This window comes from Sapajus apella, unplaced genomic scaffold (genome assembly GCF_009761245.1).
Source record: "Sapajus apella isolate SASKATOON/1434 unplaced genomic scaffold, GSC_monkey_1.0 scaffold26, whole genome shotgun sequence".
NCBI classification, from domain to species: Eukaryota; Metazoa; Chordata; class Mammalia; order Primates; family Cebidae; genus Sapajus; species Sapajus apella.
In genome coordinates this window covers 691,117-710,815 of record NW_022436966.1, presented here as the reverse complement: position 1 = coordinate 710,815, position 19,699 = coordinate 691,117, and the positions used below count along the sequence as shown (strand labels likewise).

General features: G+C 52.3%; 1 protein-coding gene across 9 annotated transcripts in view; it reads right to left on the bottom strand.

Annotated features, from left to right (window-relative positions):
- SFXN5 (sideroflexin 5) overlaps nt 1–19,699 on the bottom strand; it is a 129,117-nt gene that overhangs the window by 41,765 nt on the left and 67,653 nt on the right. For 8 of the 9 annotated variants that reach the window (XM_032291734.1, XM_032291736.1, XM_032291735.1 and 5 more), the window contains 4 exons: nt 18,745–18,798; nt 17,666–17,722; nt 16,181–16,246; nt 5,672–5,762 (listed from right to left, as the gene is read on the bottom strand). In XM_032291734.1, coding sequence (XP_032147625.1) covers nt 5,672–5,762; nt 16,181–16,246; nt 17,666–17,722; nt 18,745–18,798 — 268 coding nt within the window. Of the gene's footprint in view, nt 1–5,671; nt 5,763–16,180; nt 16,247–17,665; nt 17,723–18,744; nt 18,799–19,699 lie in introns of those variants that run through there. The other variant, XM_032291743.1, reaches the window with a different exon arrangement.

The following is a 19,699-nucleotide window of genomic DNA, read 5'->3' as shown; positions in this document are numbered from 1 at the left end:
AGTTTGGATAATGTGCCCAGGATGACCTGGAAAGGGGTGGGCCCATGGTCAATCACCCTAGGCCTGCTGACTAAGAGTGGACCACAGTGATGGTAAAAATGTATATATGAAAACAGAGCACTCAAAAACAATTTTAAAAAGTGGAAAAGGTCCAGATAAACGTCCAGGTAGCTACAGAATCTGGGCACCACCGCCATCAAGGTGAGGTTCTGCTGCAAGTGCCTCATCTCAAACCTTTTGTGCTCAAGCACTTGTTTGATCATTGAATAAACCCACATTGGGCACCAACTGTGTACCAGGCACTGAGGAGCTGAGGTGGTGGATGAGATCTACTCCCTGTCTTGGGGCACTCACTGTCTGATGGGAGAGGCAGGCTTGGAAACAACATGGGCAGTCCCCAGATAGACATTGGTACACACAGGTAGCTGCCATCTAACCCTGGCTGGGACTCCCAGAGAGGGCTTCCAAGAGGAGAGTGTGTTTGAACTGAGTCACAAAGGTCTGGCAGTCGAGGGAGAGCAGAGGGTGACTTGAGGCAGTAGGAAGAGCAGGTATCCAGACATCAGGGCCACATGCAAAGGCCCAGGGCACAGCAAGAGGGAAAAGAGAAGGATGGCAGGAATCACGACTGCAGTGGGGCACAGGAGAGGCAACAGCAGGGTAGGTCCAAGAAAGGACTTATGGCGTCCGGAGGTGCCTGAAGGGCATGGATGCCACATGAAGCACCACTGACCTTGATGCAGGGACCTTGATGTCACAGGGCCCAGGACACAGCTGCCACGGGTGCACACTGCCGCCTCCTGCTCACAGGGGCCTACCCCCAGACTTGGGCAGAACTGCCATGGCCACCTCCTAGACGGAGGAAGCAGGATGGACTGAGCACAAAGGCAGAGCAGTGAATTGAAGAGGGGTTCAATGACACAAAGGCCCAGGCGGCCTGGGGGAGAAGGGGGTATGGATGTGGGGGAGCAGGTTTGCCTACCTGTGAATGAACAGAAGACCTCCCAAACACTGCCAGGACACCCTTGGGCGACGGACTCACTGATGAACACAGAGATCTTTTCATGGCAACAAAACATACTGTGACATTTAACATAAGAGACTGCTGAGGATGGCAAAGGAAGAAGTCACTTCTCAGCAAGGAGCTGCTGAGGCTGGCATTTCCGGTGCCTGCAGGAAGCTTGTTCTCTTTAGAAGGAGCAGCTGGCTGATGCCAAGGCTCAAGCCTCCCTCATCGGGAGCTGAGTGCCCAGCTAGGGGTCTTGATGAGCACATGACACTCACTGCCTGTTCCCTGCTCCAAGTGGATGTGGCGAGGCAGCCTGGGGTGACCTTCAGGGCTTCCTGCCCTCCCCTGCACACACCTACCGGGAATCTAGAGGGCCAGCTTTATAGATGTGACACCTTGGTCTCCACCTCCCTAAAGCCCCTGCCCAACCCATTACTGTCATTGAGATGTGTCTATTCTCCTGGCCACTGCCCACCTTGGGACCCGGGACCTGGCCCTCCTTCCTGCTGGTAACTGCTCCCAGTCCCTCTCCTCCAAAGCCCCTCAAGAAGCCTGTGGGGCCTGCATCTGCTGGAACGGACTCTGCTCACAGAGACTGGTGGCTGGACCTGGGGGGTGTGTATTTTTCCGATGCCTCCTCTACTGACCTTTAATTACACTGTTTGCCCAGCTTCCCAAACCATTAACTTCACCTCGAAGCAACCATACGTCAATTAACAGAGGGCCCGCTCCGAGCTTGAGCTCCTGAACACAATTAGGCGTGACAGTCCACAAATAAGAAAGAACTGGAGAATTAATTAAGGTCTAAGCAAATTAATTACCAGTCCCCAATCGATTCCGATGCCAGAGCACATGATCCTGGGCTCACTGTCTTTCCTAACATCTCCATGTATAAATAGAAACTGCGATCTCCCACACGATTGCTGTTCTAGACCAGGGGCACAGCATGGCCCTGAAACCGCCTCTCTCCAAGGGGAGAGAAATGGCTGCAGTGAGCATCCCGGGACTTCCCACGTACTCAGCACACATGCATCCACACACATCAGTCATGTGACACAGGCGTGTGAACGCGCACGCGCGCGCGCGCGCACACACACACACACACACACACACTCACTCTGAAAAACTAGGGGGAAACTTGGAGGCAGAATAGGGAGGACACTGAGTAGTCTTGGCTGCCTGTGGCCACAGTGCTCAATTTCTTAGCTATAGGAGTGAGGGGCTATCCCATAGGGCTTGAAAGAGCCCTGAGCTGGGCCTGGAAGGCCTGGGCTTTGGCCAGCTCAGTATCTCTTACAGCAAGTCCGACTTTGTTCATTCTTCTGCAAGAGGGGGATGGCACACTCTGCCTTCGGACCTTCCCAGCACAGAATGGGGAGAACTGAGGGAGGAGAGAGGCCTGCTGGGGAACATGAGGGGAGCTATGCAGCCCCCAAGATCTCTGCAAACCTCAGGAGGCCTGCAGTCACAGAGGTCCCAGTGATAAGGGGCTGAAGGGAGGTCTGGTTAGAGGCCTCATTTCCAGATGAGGAGACAGCAGGTAGGATGGGGTAGGAGTGGTGGAGTTTGGTGTGGGTCCCAGGCACATGTGTCTCCGGTCTCAGGCCACTCTTATGTGGTGTGTGACCCACTTCCCAGGCTTCAGGTTGGAGCCTACGGAGGAGCTGGCAGAGCCTTGGGAAGAAGAAACTGACTCCTGGGGCTTCCTTGTTTCCCAGAGCTCAGAAGGATGAGAGCTGGGATGTGGCCTCTGACCACAGAGTAGAAGCCTCTTCAGGACCCCCCATCACCCTGAAGACCCCTTTCCACTCCACTCACATCCCAATAACGAGGGCCTAAATATGATAATTGCCACTTGCCCCAACCTCCTTCCCATGTACACTCATCACTTACTGATTCCTGTCTCTGCAAGCAGCCTAAAGGGACAGGGGACCCTCCACAAGGTCAAGCACAGCCTGAGCCAGCTTCTTGGTCACCTTTAATGGTGGCCCAGCCTGGTCTGGCCTAGCCTCGGAGTTCTGGAGTGAACGCCGGGAGGGACCTAGAACCTGCCAGCACAGCTTAGAGATACTCTGTCTGGCTAAGGGTACCTGGGGATAAGGTAAAGAGGGGCCAAGCACAGGGACTGGACAGTGGCCTGAGAGAACCAGGGGACTTTTGAGTCCCTGGAGGGTAAGGGCCATATCTAGTCATCTTGCAACTGTGTCAACATTGATTAGGGCTGTCCGCAAGAGCCCACTTAAAGATGAGAGGGCTGGACATGGGGACCAGAGAGATGGAAGCCTGTGTGTGGGGAGGGAAGACTGGGGCTGGGGCAGAAGTCAGGCAGGCACCCAGCCAGGACTCAGCAGTCAGGCCGGAGGAAGAAGCCACAAAGGGCCTGCCTCTCCCTGGATCCTGGTGAGCTAGGACTGTCAGGGCTGAAAACTACATTATGCAACCCTCGAGGGATGTGCAGGATCTTAAGACCCCAACAGTGGCTGCACCTGTGCGAGCGGCTAAAGCCTCATTCCCAAAAAGAAGAGAGGAGGGGAATTAGGCTGGATCCTGAAGAGGGGAAGGTCAGAAAGTCTCAGACCTGAAGCAGGGACCCCCCTCCTGAAGGTGTCCCAGAGAGGTTAAGACCATTCCAAGGTCACACAGCAAGATGGCTGGTAGGGCTGGAATGGGCCCCCGGCAAAGTTCTTATCTAAAACTTGGCTAAGGACAGATTACATCTTGGCCGAATCCCAGATCCAGCCCAGTGCAGCAGAGCGCTGCCCCTTCTCAGGCTGCACCTGACCCTGCAGGCTGAATGGCCAGGAACACCAATTGGGCAGCCGTGTTTGCTTTATTAGGCCCCTTAACGAAGTCAGATCTAAAGGGTTATTCCATTAATGGCCCATGACAGAAATAGCTGAAAGTTCATTAAAAGTGTGGAGTTGTCATAGCAATTATCTGGGCCAGCTGAGGCTGAGCCAGGTGGCTGGTTCTGGGAGTTCATTAGCCTCTGGGCCATCCAGGGGTGGGACTGCCCAGCAATGACCTCCCACCCTCTCACGGGGGCTTTGAAGGTGTTCCAAAGCACCTCCTCCTCAGTGGAAACTGGTTTGTGGCCTCAACTGCTCCTCCCAGAGCTCTGGGCGGTAGGAAGGTGGGTACTGGTTCCCACACTTTACAGATGGAGAAGCAGGGCCCTGGAGATGATGATCAGGGTCAGGACTGTGAGCCTGGGTCTGACTCTGCCTCTTCAGACTGTGCCTTGGTGCCACAGAGGGCATAGGTCCTCATGCCCTGTGTAGGGCCTGTCCCCGTTGTACTTGGGCACAGATGGGGAGCTCCAGTGTTATGGTTCAGGCACTGGTTTATCCTTCTCTCTTGACAGCTAACTATGCACTGCCTTACATTGCTCTCAATATTATTTCTTTTTAGTTTTAAAAACTCCTTCTGCTATTTTGTTCTTCTCCCCAAACAAGGTGTAGGCTTCTTAAGGGCCAGGCAGGGCTTTGTGGTTATCTCCAAGGCCCCGGCCTGGGGCATCTATCGTGAGCTCATAGGCTCTGAGTTCAGCAAAGATGCAGCTGAAGGCAGGAGAAATCCCTTCCACATATACCTGTGTGCCCACAATCACCTGTGTAGAGCGAAGGCCTCTGAAACCTAGAGGGTCACAATGCCCAAAGGCTTGAAACCTATACTAGCAGAAGCTTCCAACCTTCTTTCATGCCAGGAACCACTCTGGCAGTCTGGTGAGGCCTATGCACCCCTCTCAGAATAGTGTTTCTAAATGCATAAAACAAAGAATATAGGATCACAAAGGGATCATCCTGAAAGAAATTATCAAACTATTTTTAAACTGTGATATTATAATAGATGAGCTTTTTAACTAAAGAATTAAAAACAAGATCTATCAGTTGATGTATTAAATATGAATTAGTGGCTGGGCGTGGTGGCTCAAGCCTGTAATCCCAGCACTTTGAGAGGCTGAGGCGGGTGAATCACGAGGTCAGGAGTTCAAGACCAGCCTGGCTAAGATGGTGAAACACTGTCTCTACTAAAAATACAAAATTAGCTGGGCGTGGTGGTGCATGCCTGTAATTCCAGTTACTTGGGAAGCTGAGGCAGGAGAATCGCTTGAATCCAGGAAGCAGAGATTACAGTGAGCCGAGATCATGCCACTGCACTCTGGCCTGGAGGACAAGAGCAAAACTCTGTCTCAAAAAAGAAAAATGATAATATGAACTAGTGTTGAGCATAAATGATATTTTAAGATTTCTGTAACAACTGTAATGTGCCATGAAAACATCTGTGATTTCTACTGGTGACAAAGTCACAGGTCCTGCTTCTGACTGTGGTTTGCTGCCTACATTCGTCATGGAAGTAAATGTTAAAATGCAGTTGTAGGTTAATGTAAATCTTTTCCCAGACCAAGCTCATGGGATCTGCAGCATTCTGTCTATTGACCCCAGGCTAAGAATCCCTATGCTAAAAGCAGAATCTCAGCATGGAGCTGGTTGGTGGGACCCCATGATCCTGTCTTTTAGCTACATATTTTGTGCCAATCCCACCAGCCGGGTGCCTTGTGGGAATCAGGAGAGGGGTAGAAGGGTCATCTGCCTCCCGGGAGCCCCACGGTCCCCCACACCCACCCACAGTACACATCTCTATGTGCTGTACAGGTCTTACCTACAGCAGGGAACGGCACAAACCTCTGGATGAGAAGGCGGGTGGCTGGGGTGAACTTGTTGGCTTTCTGAACCAGGACATTAAGGCCCACCTTGGAAAGAAAAAATAAAAACACAGGAAGAGTACATGAGGCTGCAGTGGCTTCTGGGAGGAGGGGCTGGACTGGAGGAAGACCAGAGAGTGGGGGATATCATCTTTTCCCACAACTGCGCTTCACACACCTAATCCTCAGCATCAGCTGAGGTTGTAGAGCTCCAGTGTGGCTGTTTAAAGTACCACTGCCCAGTCATCCCAGGTAACTGGCCCATGAGAAAGAGGGAGAGAGGTAAAGCATCAGACACATACATACACATTTACACACTCACACACACGCTGCAGAGGGGAAAAGGGATGGGATGGCGTGGCAGTTGCTGCTAGAAGGATATATACTCCATGAATAAATGTAAGCATAGGAAGGCCTCATTCCCACCCCAGCCCTAAGCACCACGTTTCTGAAACCCCACAGTAGGCCCAGTCTGGGCCCAGCCAGACCATAGGACTCAGGACAGAGAGACCCCCACACCTGCCCACAGGCTGTAGGACTAAGCAGCATAGCTCAGAGCAGGACGGAGGGTGAGACAGACATCCTGGACTCACTGCCATCACCTTCACTCCTATTACCTGGCCCAGCATGCCAGGTGCCTCACCCCAGCCCCTGCCTGCCTCATCACTCCAGTCCATTCAGTCCATCCCCTAGACCCTTTCATCTTTCTAAAGCACAGGCTTTCTCATGTCTGCCACATCAGCTCCTCTCTATGACCAACCTGCCTGAGAAGGTGTCATCTCCTTTGCACAGCGGCCTTGGCCTCCATAACCTCTTCCCCACTTCCCGAGAGTCCAGTTTGCTGTTCATCAGATGCCCCGTGAGACTTCCACCCACGCCTGGGATGCCTCCCTCCTCCGCTCAGTCCATACCTGTTCTTTCAGGCCCACCTCTGAGTTCCACCTCCAGTGTCACTTACAGTGGGACCTTAAGTAGGTAAGTCATTTCATCTTTTTCTGCCTCAGTTTGCCTATCTGTAAAAAGGGATGGTAATATCTACAACATCCGAGCGCTGGCATAAGAATGTATGTAAAGTGTTGGGTGTGGGCTTGGCATGTAAGATACCTCAATAAATGAAGTTATATAATCATGTCACTGGACCGGGAGGGGTGACTGCACCTTTTTCATCTTTGTATGTCCACCACTTAGAGCTGCACTCACTGGCACATAGTAAATGCTCAATAAACTGGTGACTGAGGAATAAATGCAGGAACCAACAAGGAAATGACTGCATGGAGACAGCAAAGGCTGGGAGTGGGGCTTCGTAGAGGAGAGAAAGATGGGGTTGGGCTAGGCTGGGGAGAAGGACTTTCTGGTGGAGAAATGCGTACCAGTACAGGCCTGGAGGGAGAAATGACAAGATGCACGAAACCAGACTAGGAGTTGAGTTGAGAGGCCTCTGCTTCCCCAGACAGAGGCCAAAGCCAGCCCCTACACTGTCTTTCCTGGGAAGTGGGGGAGGAGCCGTGGCAGGACTCCTGGTCTGATGGGCCGGGGCAGCCTGCTGTCAGCTCTGGCACACCTGGCGGCTCAGCAGGCCACCCTGTGCCCTCAGGCCTGGCTCTGGCCTTAATGTTATGGGTGGCTGGTAAAGGCACAGAGCCTTGGGAAGACCTTCAGGGCTGCCAGGTTACTGCTGCTGTTGGGGCAGGGTGTGGCAAGGCAGAAACAGCCCAGCCCAAGCTGCAACTGTGAGATCCAGGAAGACAACAGCATCCTGTGGAGCCAAAGTGCTTCCTGGGAAACCCAGCCTGGGCTCTCGGGAACACAGCCTCCATCTTCAGTCTCTGGCTGATCCTCAGAGTCCAGTCCTTGTCCTCCCAGCTCGCTTGAGGGAAGGCTGGGAGGCAGGCAGGGGCATCACAGTGCGGACACACTTCAGTGGTATCGAGGGCAGGGCTGGGGAGCTGCGGGCTCACACTGAGCCCTGCTGCCCCCGCTACACGAATGGAATTCATCGAGTCCAGGAGCGAGTGACTCAGAAATGGTCTCCCTCACCCCCAAAAAAGTGCACTGAGAAGGCGTGGGAGGAGGCTGAAGGACACGCAGGCGGGCAGTAGTGATGAAGAGGAGGGGGGCTCAGTAGATGTCAGCGAGCACCTCCTATATGAGGCCACTCAGCACATATTCACATGAAATATCTTAATGAGATCCCCATGACAAGGCTTTTGGATAGACCTTGTTGGCCCTTTTTACAGATAGAGACAGGCCCAGAGAGGTTGAATAATTTTGCTCAAGGAAAGACAGCTATTATAAGGCAAGTAAAGCTAGGATGTGAACACAGAGCCTGCTAGTTTCAACGCTTTTCTCCTAACCACGGTGTTATCCCTTTTCCATTGCCTTCCGCCTGAAGGAGGGATTCGTTCATGTCCACATGCCTTTTAATGACACATCTGCATAGCAAACACCTCCCTGATAATGGCCACCTTGTGCCTGGGGTCCAGAGGGTGGAAAATAGAAGGCAACTCCTTCAGGGAAGATAGAGCCCTGAACCACCCCTGTCCCTGGCAGCCGGAAGTCAGAAGATCTGGGTTCAAAATCCTGCATGCCAATTTGAGAGGATACAGAAAGTGCTGGAAGAGGTGGGGAGCAAAAGCCATTCCCTTAAGGAAGTGAGAGCAGAGAGGCTGGGACCCTTCCCAGGACAGCCTCTTGGAGGTGGGCAGGGCTGCAGAGTAGCAGGAGGGAAAGGAGGAAAAGCAACTGTCACATTTGCCTCCCTCTCTCGGAAGCCTCCCACCCACTGTTGGCCGTTCTTCCTGGCTAGGACTGGCACAGCCCAGAGTGAGCGACCCACCCTGTCTCCCCTACCCCAGGGTAGGGAGAAAGAATAAAGAGAGAAAACAATGTCCTTGTCCAGGTTTCTGGCCCCTCCTTCCCTGAAGTTCACCAAGGTCTGCCAGCTTGGATGAGTGACATTTAGTAAGGCACATGTGTTTCTGAGAGTATGACCAACATGCCTGAGCCCAAGAAAGGGGCTGGGGACCAGCAAAGTGAGGAGGAGACCTGGGCATGTATGTAACTGTGACTTCACGATGAGTCAGTGAGGTTACACTGCCCAATGGCAGGGAGGGAGTGGACACAGAGGAGACAAATGGCCACTTACCCTTTCCCCTTCCCGGGCCCCAGCCCAGGTCTTACCACCCCAGCACTTAGGACAGCCATAGCCTGAGAAGGAACCCAAGATGGCTGCAGACCAGGGGTCGGGCGCCCGTCTGTTCTGGTTCCTCAGGGCCCTTTGGCCTGGAACATTTGGTAGAGCCCATTAAAATTAAAAAGCCAAGAGGCTGGTGGCTCTGAATGCCAGCTCGTTTTCCCTGGCACGGTGGGTCCTGTTTAAGGGAACCAGCTGGTATTAATGGCACACAGCTCATCATAAACAGCAGCTAGCGATCAGAAAAATCAGAGCTAATAATCGGGTTCAGGAAAGATAATGAGATGTGGAACAATGACTGCTGAGGGTCCCCAGGATCTGTTTTAACAGCATCCAAATAAGCCACAAAATAGAAATTAACCAAACAGGAGCTCCATTTTGGTAGATTGGGGAAAACAAACAGGGTGTGGATTCTGTGCAAGAGTTTCCCATATGGCCAGTGGACAGGGGTTCTGGGAAAACCAGGGCTCAGGCCCCACAGGACATCAGCAACATCCTGAAGGAGGCAATAGGCCGTCTTGACAACTTATCACCAAGGTCTGGCTACTGGGCCGGTGAATTTGCCATGAGCAGCTGATAGAAGACCAGGGGAAAAGTGGGGAAAGGCCAGCTTCATGACAGTCCCCATGGAGATGGGAACAGGGCCGACCAGCACGAAGAACTGTGGGTGGGGTGGGAGCTTCAGACACCAAATCTTTGGTGTCATGAGCTACGCAGCTGGTGGCTGTAGCCTTAAGTACCAAGGGCTTTCTGGGCCAACTGCAGGCTGGGGCTGGAAGAATGCCTGCACCCCTCTCTCCCATCTGCGTCCCCACTCCAGCCTGAATATCCACTGCCTGGCAGATGCCTCTGTGTCCAAGGGCTCCAGGCGCTCCACCTTCTCACATGCCAAATGAAGGCTGTCTTGCTCTTCCTCACCCACACCCCAGCCTCCTCGCCCATTTCCAGCTCTGCTTCTCATGCCAGAGACCTCAGAGCATTCCTGGGCAGGAGCCTCCCAGGGCCCATATGCAACCATGGCATCTTGGTGCATCTCCCGGATGTCATGAATGTAAGCTGTTTGCTCTCCCTGCTCCCACTGCTCAGCACACAGCCTCTCTCCCTGGATGACTGTGTGCCAACTAACCAGGCCCCCTGCTTCCACTCTTGCCCCCAATCATCTACTCTCTACAGCAGTCAGAGTGAAGTCTGAAAACACATGGTGGCTTACTTAAAGCCTTCAGTGGCACTGGAAGAGCCACACAGCCCTGCAGGACTGCTTGGCTTGCTTGCTTGCAAGGATCTGGCTACCTGCTACAAGGAGGTGCCTTGAGGGAGTGGGCCCAAGGTTCATGAGGCTCCTGAGGAAGGGGATGCTTAACCGAGCCCTGAAGGATGAGTAGAAGGCTAGGAAGGGAGAGGGCTCAGCTGAGGATCAGAAGCATGAAATACCAAGTTGTCTGCAGGGCACTCAGACGACAGTCTGCAGACTCTGCTGCACCAGTCATTATGAGGGTCCAAATGACCCTGAAGAACAATGGAGTAAGGGGCATGCCTAAAAGGAGGGTCCCTCTTGGGTGGTGGATAACAATGTAAACCAAGGGTTAGGGGTTTGTGTGGGCACTGAGGGCAAGTGTTGGGAAGATCAAGGAATCAGTGAAGTACCAAAAATATCCACCAGAGGGCGCACTTGGTAGACCACATTGGTGGTCAAGTGGACCCAAGACCCTCCATGGAGGTCAACTATTCTCCAACCTCCAGCCAGCCTGTTGCTTGGCAATGGGGTCAGCAGCAAAGTGGCCAAGTAGCTGGGCAGAACTCTGCACAGGCTAAAACATCAGTTGCTCCAGCAGTGACCAAATGGCTTCTTTGCTGGCAATAGTGACCAACCCTGACCCCTGAACCATGCCCCACAAGGGCTGGGGGCTGCCTGCTGGGAAACTGATTACAGCAGACCCCTTCTACATAGGAGGGGGCAACAACTTCTCCTACCCAGAAAAGACACAGAGCTGCTTTCGGTGTCTGACCCGCACTGCCACCGTCACTGTCTGCAGGCTTCTGAAAACTGCAGATTCTGCTACAGGGTCCATACCATGGGCCCTCCAAACCTAAAGCCATGCCCTGAACCCAGCAAGACAATAGTCTGGTCCAGGATTCCCAGGTGCTGTCGCCCTGCTACCTCTCTCCAGCCAGGAGAAGAACAGAGGGCCTGGGATACACCCTCCACCACAGAGCCAGCCAGGCCGTGTCTTGCAGGTGGCGGGGCATGCTCTGGGCCAGGGACAAATACATGCCACTGACTTGACTATGGCTAGAAAGCACAAGCCCAGGAACCAAGTATGAAGGTGAGCAGAGGGTCGAACTCTGTTCCACCTAAAGAACCTCTCAAAAAATGTCTTCCAGTCCCCACTGCTCTCAGAGTACCTGGGGAAGGACTTGTCTACCAGGCGGCATGGTAATAGCTTCTCCAACCTAGAAGCTGAGAACACCACTTGACTTTTCCCACCTCCTTATGCCACAGGGGGAGCAGGAGGAAAAAGGGGTCTCTGTGTGTGATTAAGCCTGGGTAGGCCCTGTCACTTACTTCACCTCCATGCCTCAGTCTCCTTGTCTGTAAAATGAGGATGAACACTTAAACAATGCCTGGTGCACTGCAGGAAAACTCCAGAAGTGCTAGCCATTCCAGTCTGACTATCCAGGGACATGGAGTTGTCAGTAAGCAATGGGAACTGGAAGGTGAACAGGTTCAGCCCAGCAATCCCCTGGAACCCCTCTCTCTATGCCAGTGTCTGGCAGTAAACAGTCACTGCATTCTACATAGAAAGGACCCCCCAGGGCCCAGAACCTTTGGGAATGGAGCTCAGCATTGCCCCAACAGGGAAAGACCTCAGGGAGCTAAGACCCAGCTGGAAGGGAAGGGTGTGAGGAATGGACATGAAGTTCCTGTCATCATGTGGCTCCCCCAGGTAGCTCCTGACTGGCCCACAGCACTTCATCCCTGAGTCTTCCTCTGCAGCCTCACATCCACCCTCATCCAGGCCCCTCGTCCATGAGGGTGGCCCCACCCCTTCTCCTCCAGCCCACTTCTACCTGCACCCTCTGCAACACCCAGTTCCCAGAGCCCAGGCAGAGCTCCAGGCGTGGCCTCCTTTCCCCTGAGCAAGGCACTCACAGCGCCTCTTGACTGACCCTGATCCTCCTCCACTCACGATCACCATCGTTCCCTACCTGCTGGCCACCCTCCTGTTCCGCGCTTGGAGTTGGTCATGCTCTCCTGTGCATCTCTGCATGTACCAAGCCCTCTCTCTGGGACACCCACCCTGTCAGCCCCTGGCTCTCTCCACTCTGTCCTTCGAGTCAGCCCTGTGTGAAGTAGGGGCCCCTCCCCTGCTCCCACCACACCCTGGGGTCACCTTCATCATAATTCTGATTATACCACAGAGCGTTCTAGCTTCCCCTCCCAGCGCCTTGAAGGACACACTAGTCCCTGCAGCCCCCAGCGCCTGCAAAGTGCCGGCACATCACAGTCCCCGGATGGGAGTCAACCGGTCTTGCCTCCTCTTACCCTCATGTAGCCGGGGCTGGGGGAGGGCCGCCCACAGAAACACTTAACGCAAACTCTCAAAACTAAGAAACAGTGAGGATTGAGAGAGGCTTCCTTTGTTAAAAGACAGCAAACTGTTAGATTTCAAAAATAACTTAAGACGGGATTTCTTTTTTATTCTCAAGCAAGCAGCCAGACATTGCCAAATCTATTTAGAAGGTTCACCAAGAGGCTGCTAATCCCACCCTGGTGGTCCATCAACCAGCAGGAGACTTCACTTGGGGGCATGCGAACTGGGGATCCCTGATCCCGGGGTTACTCGCCAAGGTCAGGGCTCCTCTGAGTGGGGGAGGGGGCTCTCAGGGCCCCCAGAAGAGGCTGGCCCCCACTCCCACTAGCCCTCAGTCCCAAGGACCTGCTCGCTGCCTGTCGGCCCCCATCCATGCCGCCTGCTTGTAGGGACTCGTTTTAATTAATGCCAGAGCTGGGCCAACCACTGGGGCCATGACACTTGTTTGCAGGTCATCTCCTCCTAACAGGCTCACCCTGGGAGGGGATTTGTCACTAATTGAAGCAGAGATCAGTTAATGAGGCCGTGGGACCTGGGGTTCCAGAGAACAAGGGAAAGGAAAATAAAGCTTCTTTCTTCAGAGGTTTTGTGATTTACACACACAAAAGAAAAGAAAAGCAAGCAAGCTGCCGATTTTCCAAGTCAGAAACTCCACTCCATCTGCCGGAGTTAGACCCTCACTGTGTGAAGACGTCAGGCAGAGGGACGCTGCCACCGCTAGGACTCGCACATCAGAAAGGAGAGGGGCCTCAAGGCCAGCGATCAACCAGTGGCCTAATTAAGAAGTATTTATGGGGCAGTGGCCTGTGCTCCTCTCCATGGGGGAGAAACCATGGTGCCTGTCCCTGGGTAACTTGTAATCCAGTGGGGATGGGGCTGAGACTGTAGAACACTGAGGGGAAGGGGACATGGTGAAATAGAGTATGAGTAGGGAGGACAGGAGTTTCCAGGACTTGTGGGGAGGGAGAGTGGTATGGGCTGGAGTGATTGGGGAAAGCCTTTCAAGGGCTGCAGGAGCTCCCAGAGGGAGAAAGGAGGGAGTCCCCAGCACAGGCACAGCCGCAGGTGAGGCCCAGCCCCTGCCCAGCAAGATCTCAGCTCTGGGAACCCCAGAGGGCTCCAAGTCCCCCAATAACTCTGTCTTCAGAACCCATACCACACAAATCTGTGCTAGGTTTGCCTTGGCAAGTGTTGGGATGGAATGGCTGATGGTCCCTCAGTTGGGGCAGTGAGGACTGGACATACAGAGGGCTTGGAGCTCTCAGAAAAAGTTTTTTTTGAGACAGGGGTTTGCTCTGTCGCCCAGGCTGCAGTGTAGTGGCACAATCATGGCTCACTGCAGTCTTGACCTTCTGGGCTCAAGCGATTCTCCCACCTCAGCCTCCTGGGTAGCTGGGACTACAGGTGTGCACCATCATGCCTAATTTTTTTGCATTTTTGGTAGAGATGGGATTTTGCCATGTTACCAGATAGGATTTTGCCATGTTACCCAGGCTGAGAAACTGAATTCTTGTTCTCCGTGCCCCAGGCCTGCAGAAGGAAGTCCAGCAGGACAATGATCCCCTTCACTCACACCTTTCCATTCAGGGCCACTCAGCATCCTTCCCTATGTGGCTCCTCTTCCCACCTCACCCCTGAGTCTCAAAGAAGGGAATGGGATTTTTGATCTGTCAAGCTAAGCCTACCATCAGCTTCTCTCATCACAAGGAACAAGGTGGAGGTGACAGAGCCCTTTCCCCGACTCAGGAGAGCCCTTGGCCTTCACCCAGCAAGTCCCCAGAATAAGGAACCCCCAGTTTGTCAGAATCCCAGATGAAGTCTCCAGCTGGGCTGCAGGGCAAGCAGGGTGGCGGGTCAGCAGTCTCTTAGTGAGTCATCTGAATAGGTCTGCAATGTCTGGCTTCTTGCTTTTGTGAAGACGTAAGGATTTAGGGAAGAGATTTTGGGCATGAGATGGGACATCCCACTTCACAGCTATTTGGAGATGACTTGGTCTATGTGGGAGTGAAATAAATGAGGCCATTTCAGGACAACCCCAAATCCCTCCTTTAGAAGAATGGTGAATTAAACTGTAGTGTATGGTACAATGGGTGATTATACAGCTGTGAACAGTTATAATACAGTATTTACTTAATGGCACTGGAAAGATGAGGAAAGTAGGTTTTACCAAAAGGTTACTATATATGAATGTTTCATTACATGTGAATATTTTCTTTTTCATTAGAGATAAGATTTTGCTATGCTGCCCAACTTGGCCATATGTGATCCTTCCATCTCAGCCTCCTGGGTAGCTGGGAATACAGGCGCACACCATCTTGCTCAGCTGAATGGTTTTTTTCTAATTTTTTTCAATTTTTATTATTTATTTATTATTACCTTTTTTGTTGGGGAGATGGAGTGCAGTGGCGTGATCTTGGCTTAGTGCAACCTCTGCCTCCCGGGTTCAAGCAATTCTCCTGGGTTGAATAGCTAGAATTATAGGTGCCCATCATGATGTCGACTAATTTTTTTATTTTTTTAGTAGAGATGGGGTTTCCTCATCTTGGCCAGGCTGGTCTTGACCTCCTGACCCAGGTGATCCGCCTGCCTCAGCCTCCCAAAGTGCTGGGATTACAGGCATGAGCCACTGCACCAGGCCTTTTGTTTTTTTGAATGGGGTTTCGCTGTGTTGCCCTGGTTGAAGTGCAGAGGCTGTTCACAGGTGCAATTATAGCACACTACAGACTCCAACACCTGGGCTCAAGTGATCCTCCCACCTCAGCCTCCTGAGTAGCTGGGACTACAGGCGTGCCCCACTGTGCTTAGCTATGTGAATGTTGTTTGGTTTTCGTTTTCTAATTATTTTTTCTTACCAGTTACATTAATTCATTGTGTAATGAATGAAACGATAGAGTTGTGAAGGGGTCCTTTGCCCTCTAATGTCGGCTATAGAAGGCCAGTCCAGTGGGGATCCAGAGAGAGCCAGATGTAGGCACAGGGGTGGGCTCAGGGCGGGACGAGCGTGCAGAAGGCCCTGGCAGCTTGAGCATCTATTCCGGCTCTGACACAGGCCCCTGACTGTGTCACTTGCCCTCTGACCTCCTCTGGGAAGCAGGGAGTCACACCCACCCTACGCTCACGCTTGGTCTCTGAACCTCCCCTAATGAGTAGCTGCTCTGGCCTCAAAGTACTATGGAGACACAGAGTGAGCCTAATGCCCCTGTCTTCAGCACTGACAAGTCTTCAGGAGAGGATGGACGTGTGACACCAGTAAGGCCACAGAGAGGGAACAGCAGCGCCCTGGCAGCTCAGCAAGAGTTCAGGGAAGTGGGCACATGGGCCAGCCTTGCAGGGTCATTCCTGTGCACCCCCCGCCCCAGCCACATTACTGAGAACGAGGAGCGGCTCTTCCGCAGAGTGCTGGGCAACCGCAGCCCCACTCAAGAAAGATGTCCTGCCTTGGTGCCCCTGGGCACCACCTCACCTCCTCACCTGCTCTCCAAAACAGGGAGCGCCAGGTTGTGCTTTGTCTACCGGAGCCTCTTCTTGGCCTGGAAAGCCTGTCCCGACAGCCCACCCACAGAAACCTGTCTCCCACATCCTTGCCTGGCCTGGCCCTCAGAGAAGCATCCATGTGCAATGCTGAGTACGGTGGCTCCAGAGCAGCAGAGCCAAGAAGGAGCAAGGGAGGGAGTACTCACAGCAATGGAGACGGCGCTGATGACGGCTCCCAGGTAGCCCTGGATGAACTTGGATGCAGGTGAAGGCTGTAAAACAAAAGAAGAATTTCAGGCCCACTGGGTACCCAAAGCTCCCATATTCCCCCTCGTACACTGTCCCAGCCAGCAAGAAGCATCCTGCCCTCCAGCCTGGAACGTGGGTGAAAAGAGGCCCCACAGGACCACAAGGAATTGGGCCATCCTCAGCTCAGTTCCCAATGTAGAAATATAAAGCACTATTATCCAAGGAGATGCTGAAGGGCCTACTTCACTCCTGCCCTGTTGTAGAAAGGTCACTGGCAGATAGTGCTAGCTGGCGGTGGAGAACAGCAAGGCCAACATGGACCACTGATGGCTGGGGCAAGCAGTCTCCGGTTTAGAGGCTAAATGTTGCAAGGGGGCTGTTTGGCACCTGGAGCGCTTTCTAGGTGGAAATGCCAGGGTCAAGGCTCTCATAGGCCTGGTTAGCCCATGGAACAACTGGGCTCCTATGTCAACAGATGATAGCTGCCCAATATCGCTACAGAAAAATATACCCCAAGTTCCAACACAGACAATTAAGAAAAAGCTAAGGAACTTGTCCTGTGCTACAACTGCAGGTTTAGAGATGTTTGGTTTAAGATAAATGGGAGTCATCCAAGCAGAGATGTCCATATATGAAGCCTATGAGAGAGACCTGGAGTAGAGGTTTAGATGTCAGGGGTACTCACAGAGTATCAGGCCTCTCAATTCCTATGGCCCAGGCCAGCTCCTAACTCGATGGCCCTCCTCTCCCGCAAGGTTAGCAAATGTTAAGACTCTCCTCTACCCCCAAACCAACCGGCTCCCAAAGGGGACCTAGATACATCCTGCCTTTTTTGCCTTTGAACTGAAGTGGGGGAAGATGTGGCCTTGCCAGCAAAGCAGGGGCCCAGCAGCCCTTCCTGGACAACAGAAGGGTGACTAGGCCTCCACCACAAGCTCTCCAAGGAGTGCAGGGGACTTTGGAGAGGAGGTACCAGCCCTGGATCCTCCCTACTCAGGAGCGGCTCTTCAGCCTGTGGCCAGCAGTCGGGAGTTGGGGACACTGAGGCAGCTTCCAGAAAGCTTGGAGGAAGCTTTAGGGGAATTTGGCCCCAAGTAGCTGATATCATCATGATCCAAAACCCATGTGTAAGAGCTATCAAAGAATCCAAAAGCCAGCGGAACTCATCCCTTGCACTGCTCCCATTTAATGGCCCTTCTTCACTTCATGTAAACAGCCCCTCCCCAGAGGACTCCCAGCCCAGAGACTCCAGCTGACCTCAGCCAAGTACTGTCTGAGTCAGCCAATCAACCTGAAGGGTTGGCATTTTAAATAAGATATCTGGAGGAGGGCAATGCTTAACCAAGAAGCAGCCACTGATGGTGACATGTCACGCTGTAGGGAGGCTCACTGGGCCTTCTCATCCTGAACCCCACTACTGGGCAGAGGGCAGTGATGCTTACCTTGGTAGCATTGCGGTTTGCATAGTTGACACAGGCATTGTGGCTCTGGTTCAGCCACTGAAAGGCAATGATGAGAGAAGTCAGGGAAGGAGCAGTCACCTCCTGGGAAGCCAGACCTGGACCCCAGGAGGCCACACATCCCCAGAAAGGCACAGCATGCAGTCTCCAGCTCACATGGTGCTGCCCATGCTGCTGGTTAGCATGGCCCACCATCCTGGTTTGCCCAGGACTATGCTGGTGTTAGCACTGGAAGCCCTGCATCTTGGGAAGCCTCTCGGTTCCTAGATGAGGTCCTGTGCACCCCAGCAGTCCACCTGATACTGAGACAGTTAACTCTCCTGGAATGATGGCATTCACTGCCCCCGCACACCCCACTGCCTTTGTCACACCATCTTTATTATGACTTGCTGGACAAAAGGTGGCCTAGAATGACTGAGAGTCCTGCGCTTCTTTCAAACATCTCCCAGTCCAGTGTCCTGCACTTCCAGTTCCCAGACACAGAGGCTGTCAGGGGTTTTGTTCAGGGGAAGACTGACATTTTCTCCTAGAAGACAGATTGGTTTTTCTCCTGACCCTCTTTCTCTGCACACACAGAGAGACATCCTCAACTATTTTCATGGAGTCACACCTCAGACTGTCTCCAAGGGCAGGGACCAGGGCTTGTGATGCACTTTACGACCTCAGCTTAGGTGTGGATTCACCTTCCTCTGTAGATGTGGGGGAGGCTGATGTCAAAATGAGGCTATGGGCCTCAGGGGCACTGGCCTTCAGACAAGCAGCCAAGGGACAAAGTGAGGGCAAGCCAGCATGTTCCAGGCAGGGACACACAGCTCTCATCACCTATGTCCAAAGGTTAGAGTAACACATGGTGGCTTGAGACATGCTGGGCTGCTGGAGACCTGCTCAGCAGGGACAAAGTCCTAGTTTTCCTTCAGTGGGTTCTGGGGTAGGGGAGGTGTGGGGGTGGACTGACCCTGTGTGGGGTCTGGACAGGGAAGGAGACACCAGGACAGGGAGTTCTTAACCACCACATGTGTGGGCCCTTCCTTCAGGAGCCCTGTTTGCTGGGAGACTGTTACCTGCCAGAAAATAGTGGATGCCAGTGTCTGGTTGGGCAAGAGAAGACCGACTACCTATGAATGAGAGAGAAGAAATGCTGAAAAAGGCAAAAGAAACATCCTATGCTTTCGCAAAGAAAAAATACACTGCCGCAAACGAGTGAGCTGGATCTGTACAAACTGATGTGGTATGCCGTGGACACACAAACTGAGGCCCACTGAGGGAGAGGGTGTGCCATGGGAAAAAACCAAGTTGCAGCATTATATTATCGCATAATCTTATTTATTTAAAGAAAAATCGTCTTATATATATATAACCATATACACAAACGCATGCATACACACACATCTCTAAGCATGAAAAAATCTGTAGCATGGATCTCTCTGGAGGCTGGGTTACAGACTACTTTTGCACAAACTTAAATATTTCTGTATTCTTTTTAACAACAGACTTGCTGCATTATTTCCACAATTGGGGGGCAATAAAAACAAGCAAACAAAAGGAATCCCTTTGTTTCTACCCAGGTTACCTGACTTCCTCTCACCCTAGCCATCCCATAAGATTTTTGTGAAAATTAAACAAAAATAATTTCAAAGGCCTTAAGTGCTTTGAAAATACAAGTTGGGGGAATTTGTATGTTATCTGTAAATTTCCATAAAGCAAAAACCTATACCATGTTTAAGTGACTGAATGAAACATAGATTTCTCATATTTGTTGAATGAGTAAAGGAATGAATGAAGAAATAAACAAATATACACATATGGCTAAGTATGGAAACACAGGTGTGGATCCATTATTCCAAAAGCCCAAATAGCACCTAAGACCCAGACTTGCTGACTGTTTTTTTTGTTTAAGTCAAGATGAATGGTCTGATTTTGACACTGGCCAAGGCTTGGACTTCAGGGATCCACATGTATCTCTCCAGTTTACCTTTTGAGTGTTTGTAGGCAAAATAACATCTACCAAGTCCCGCT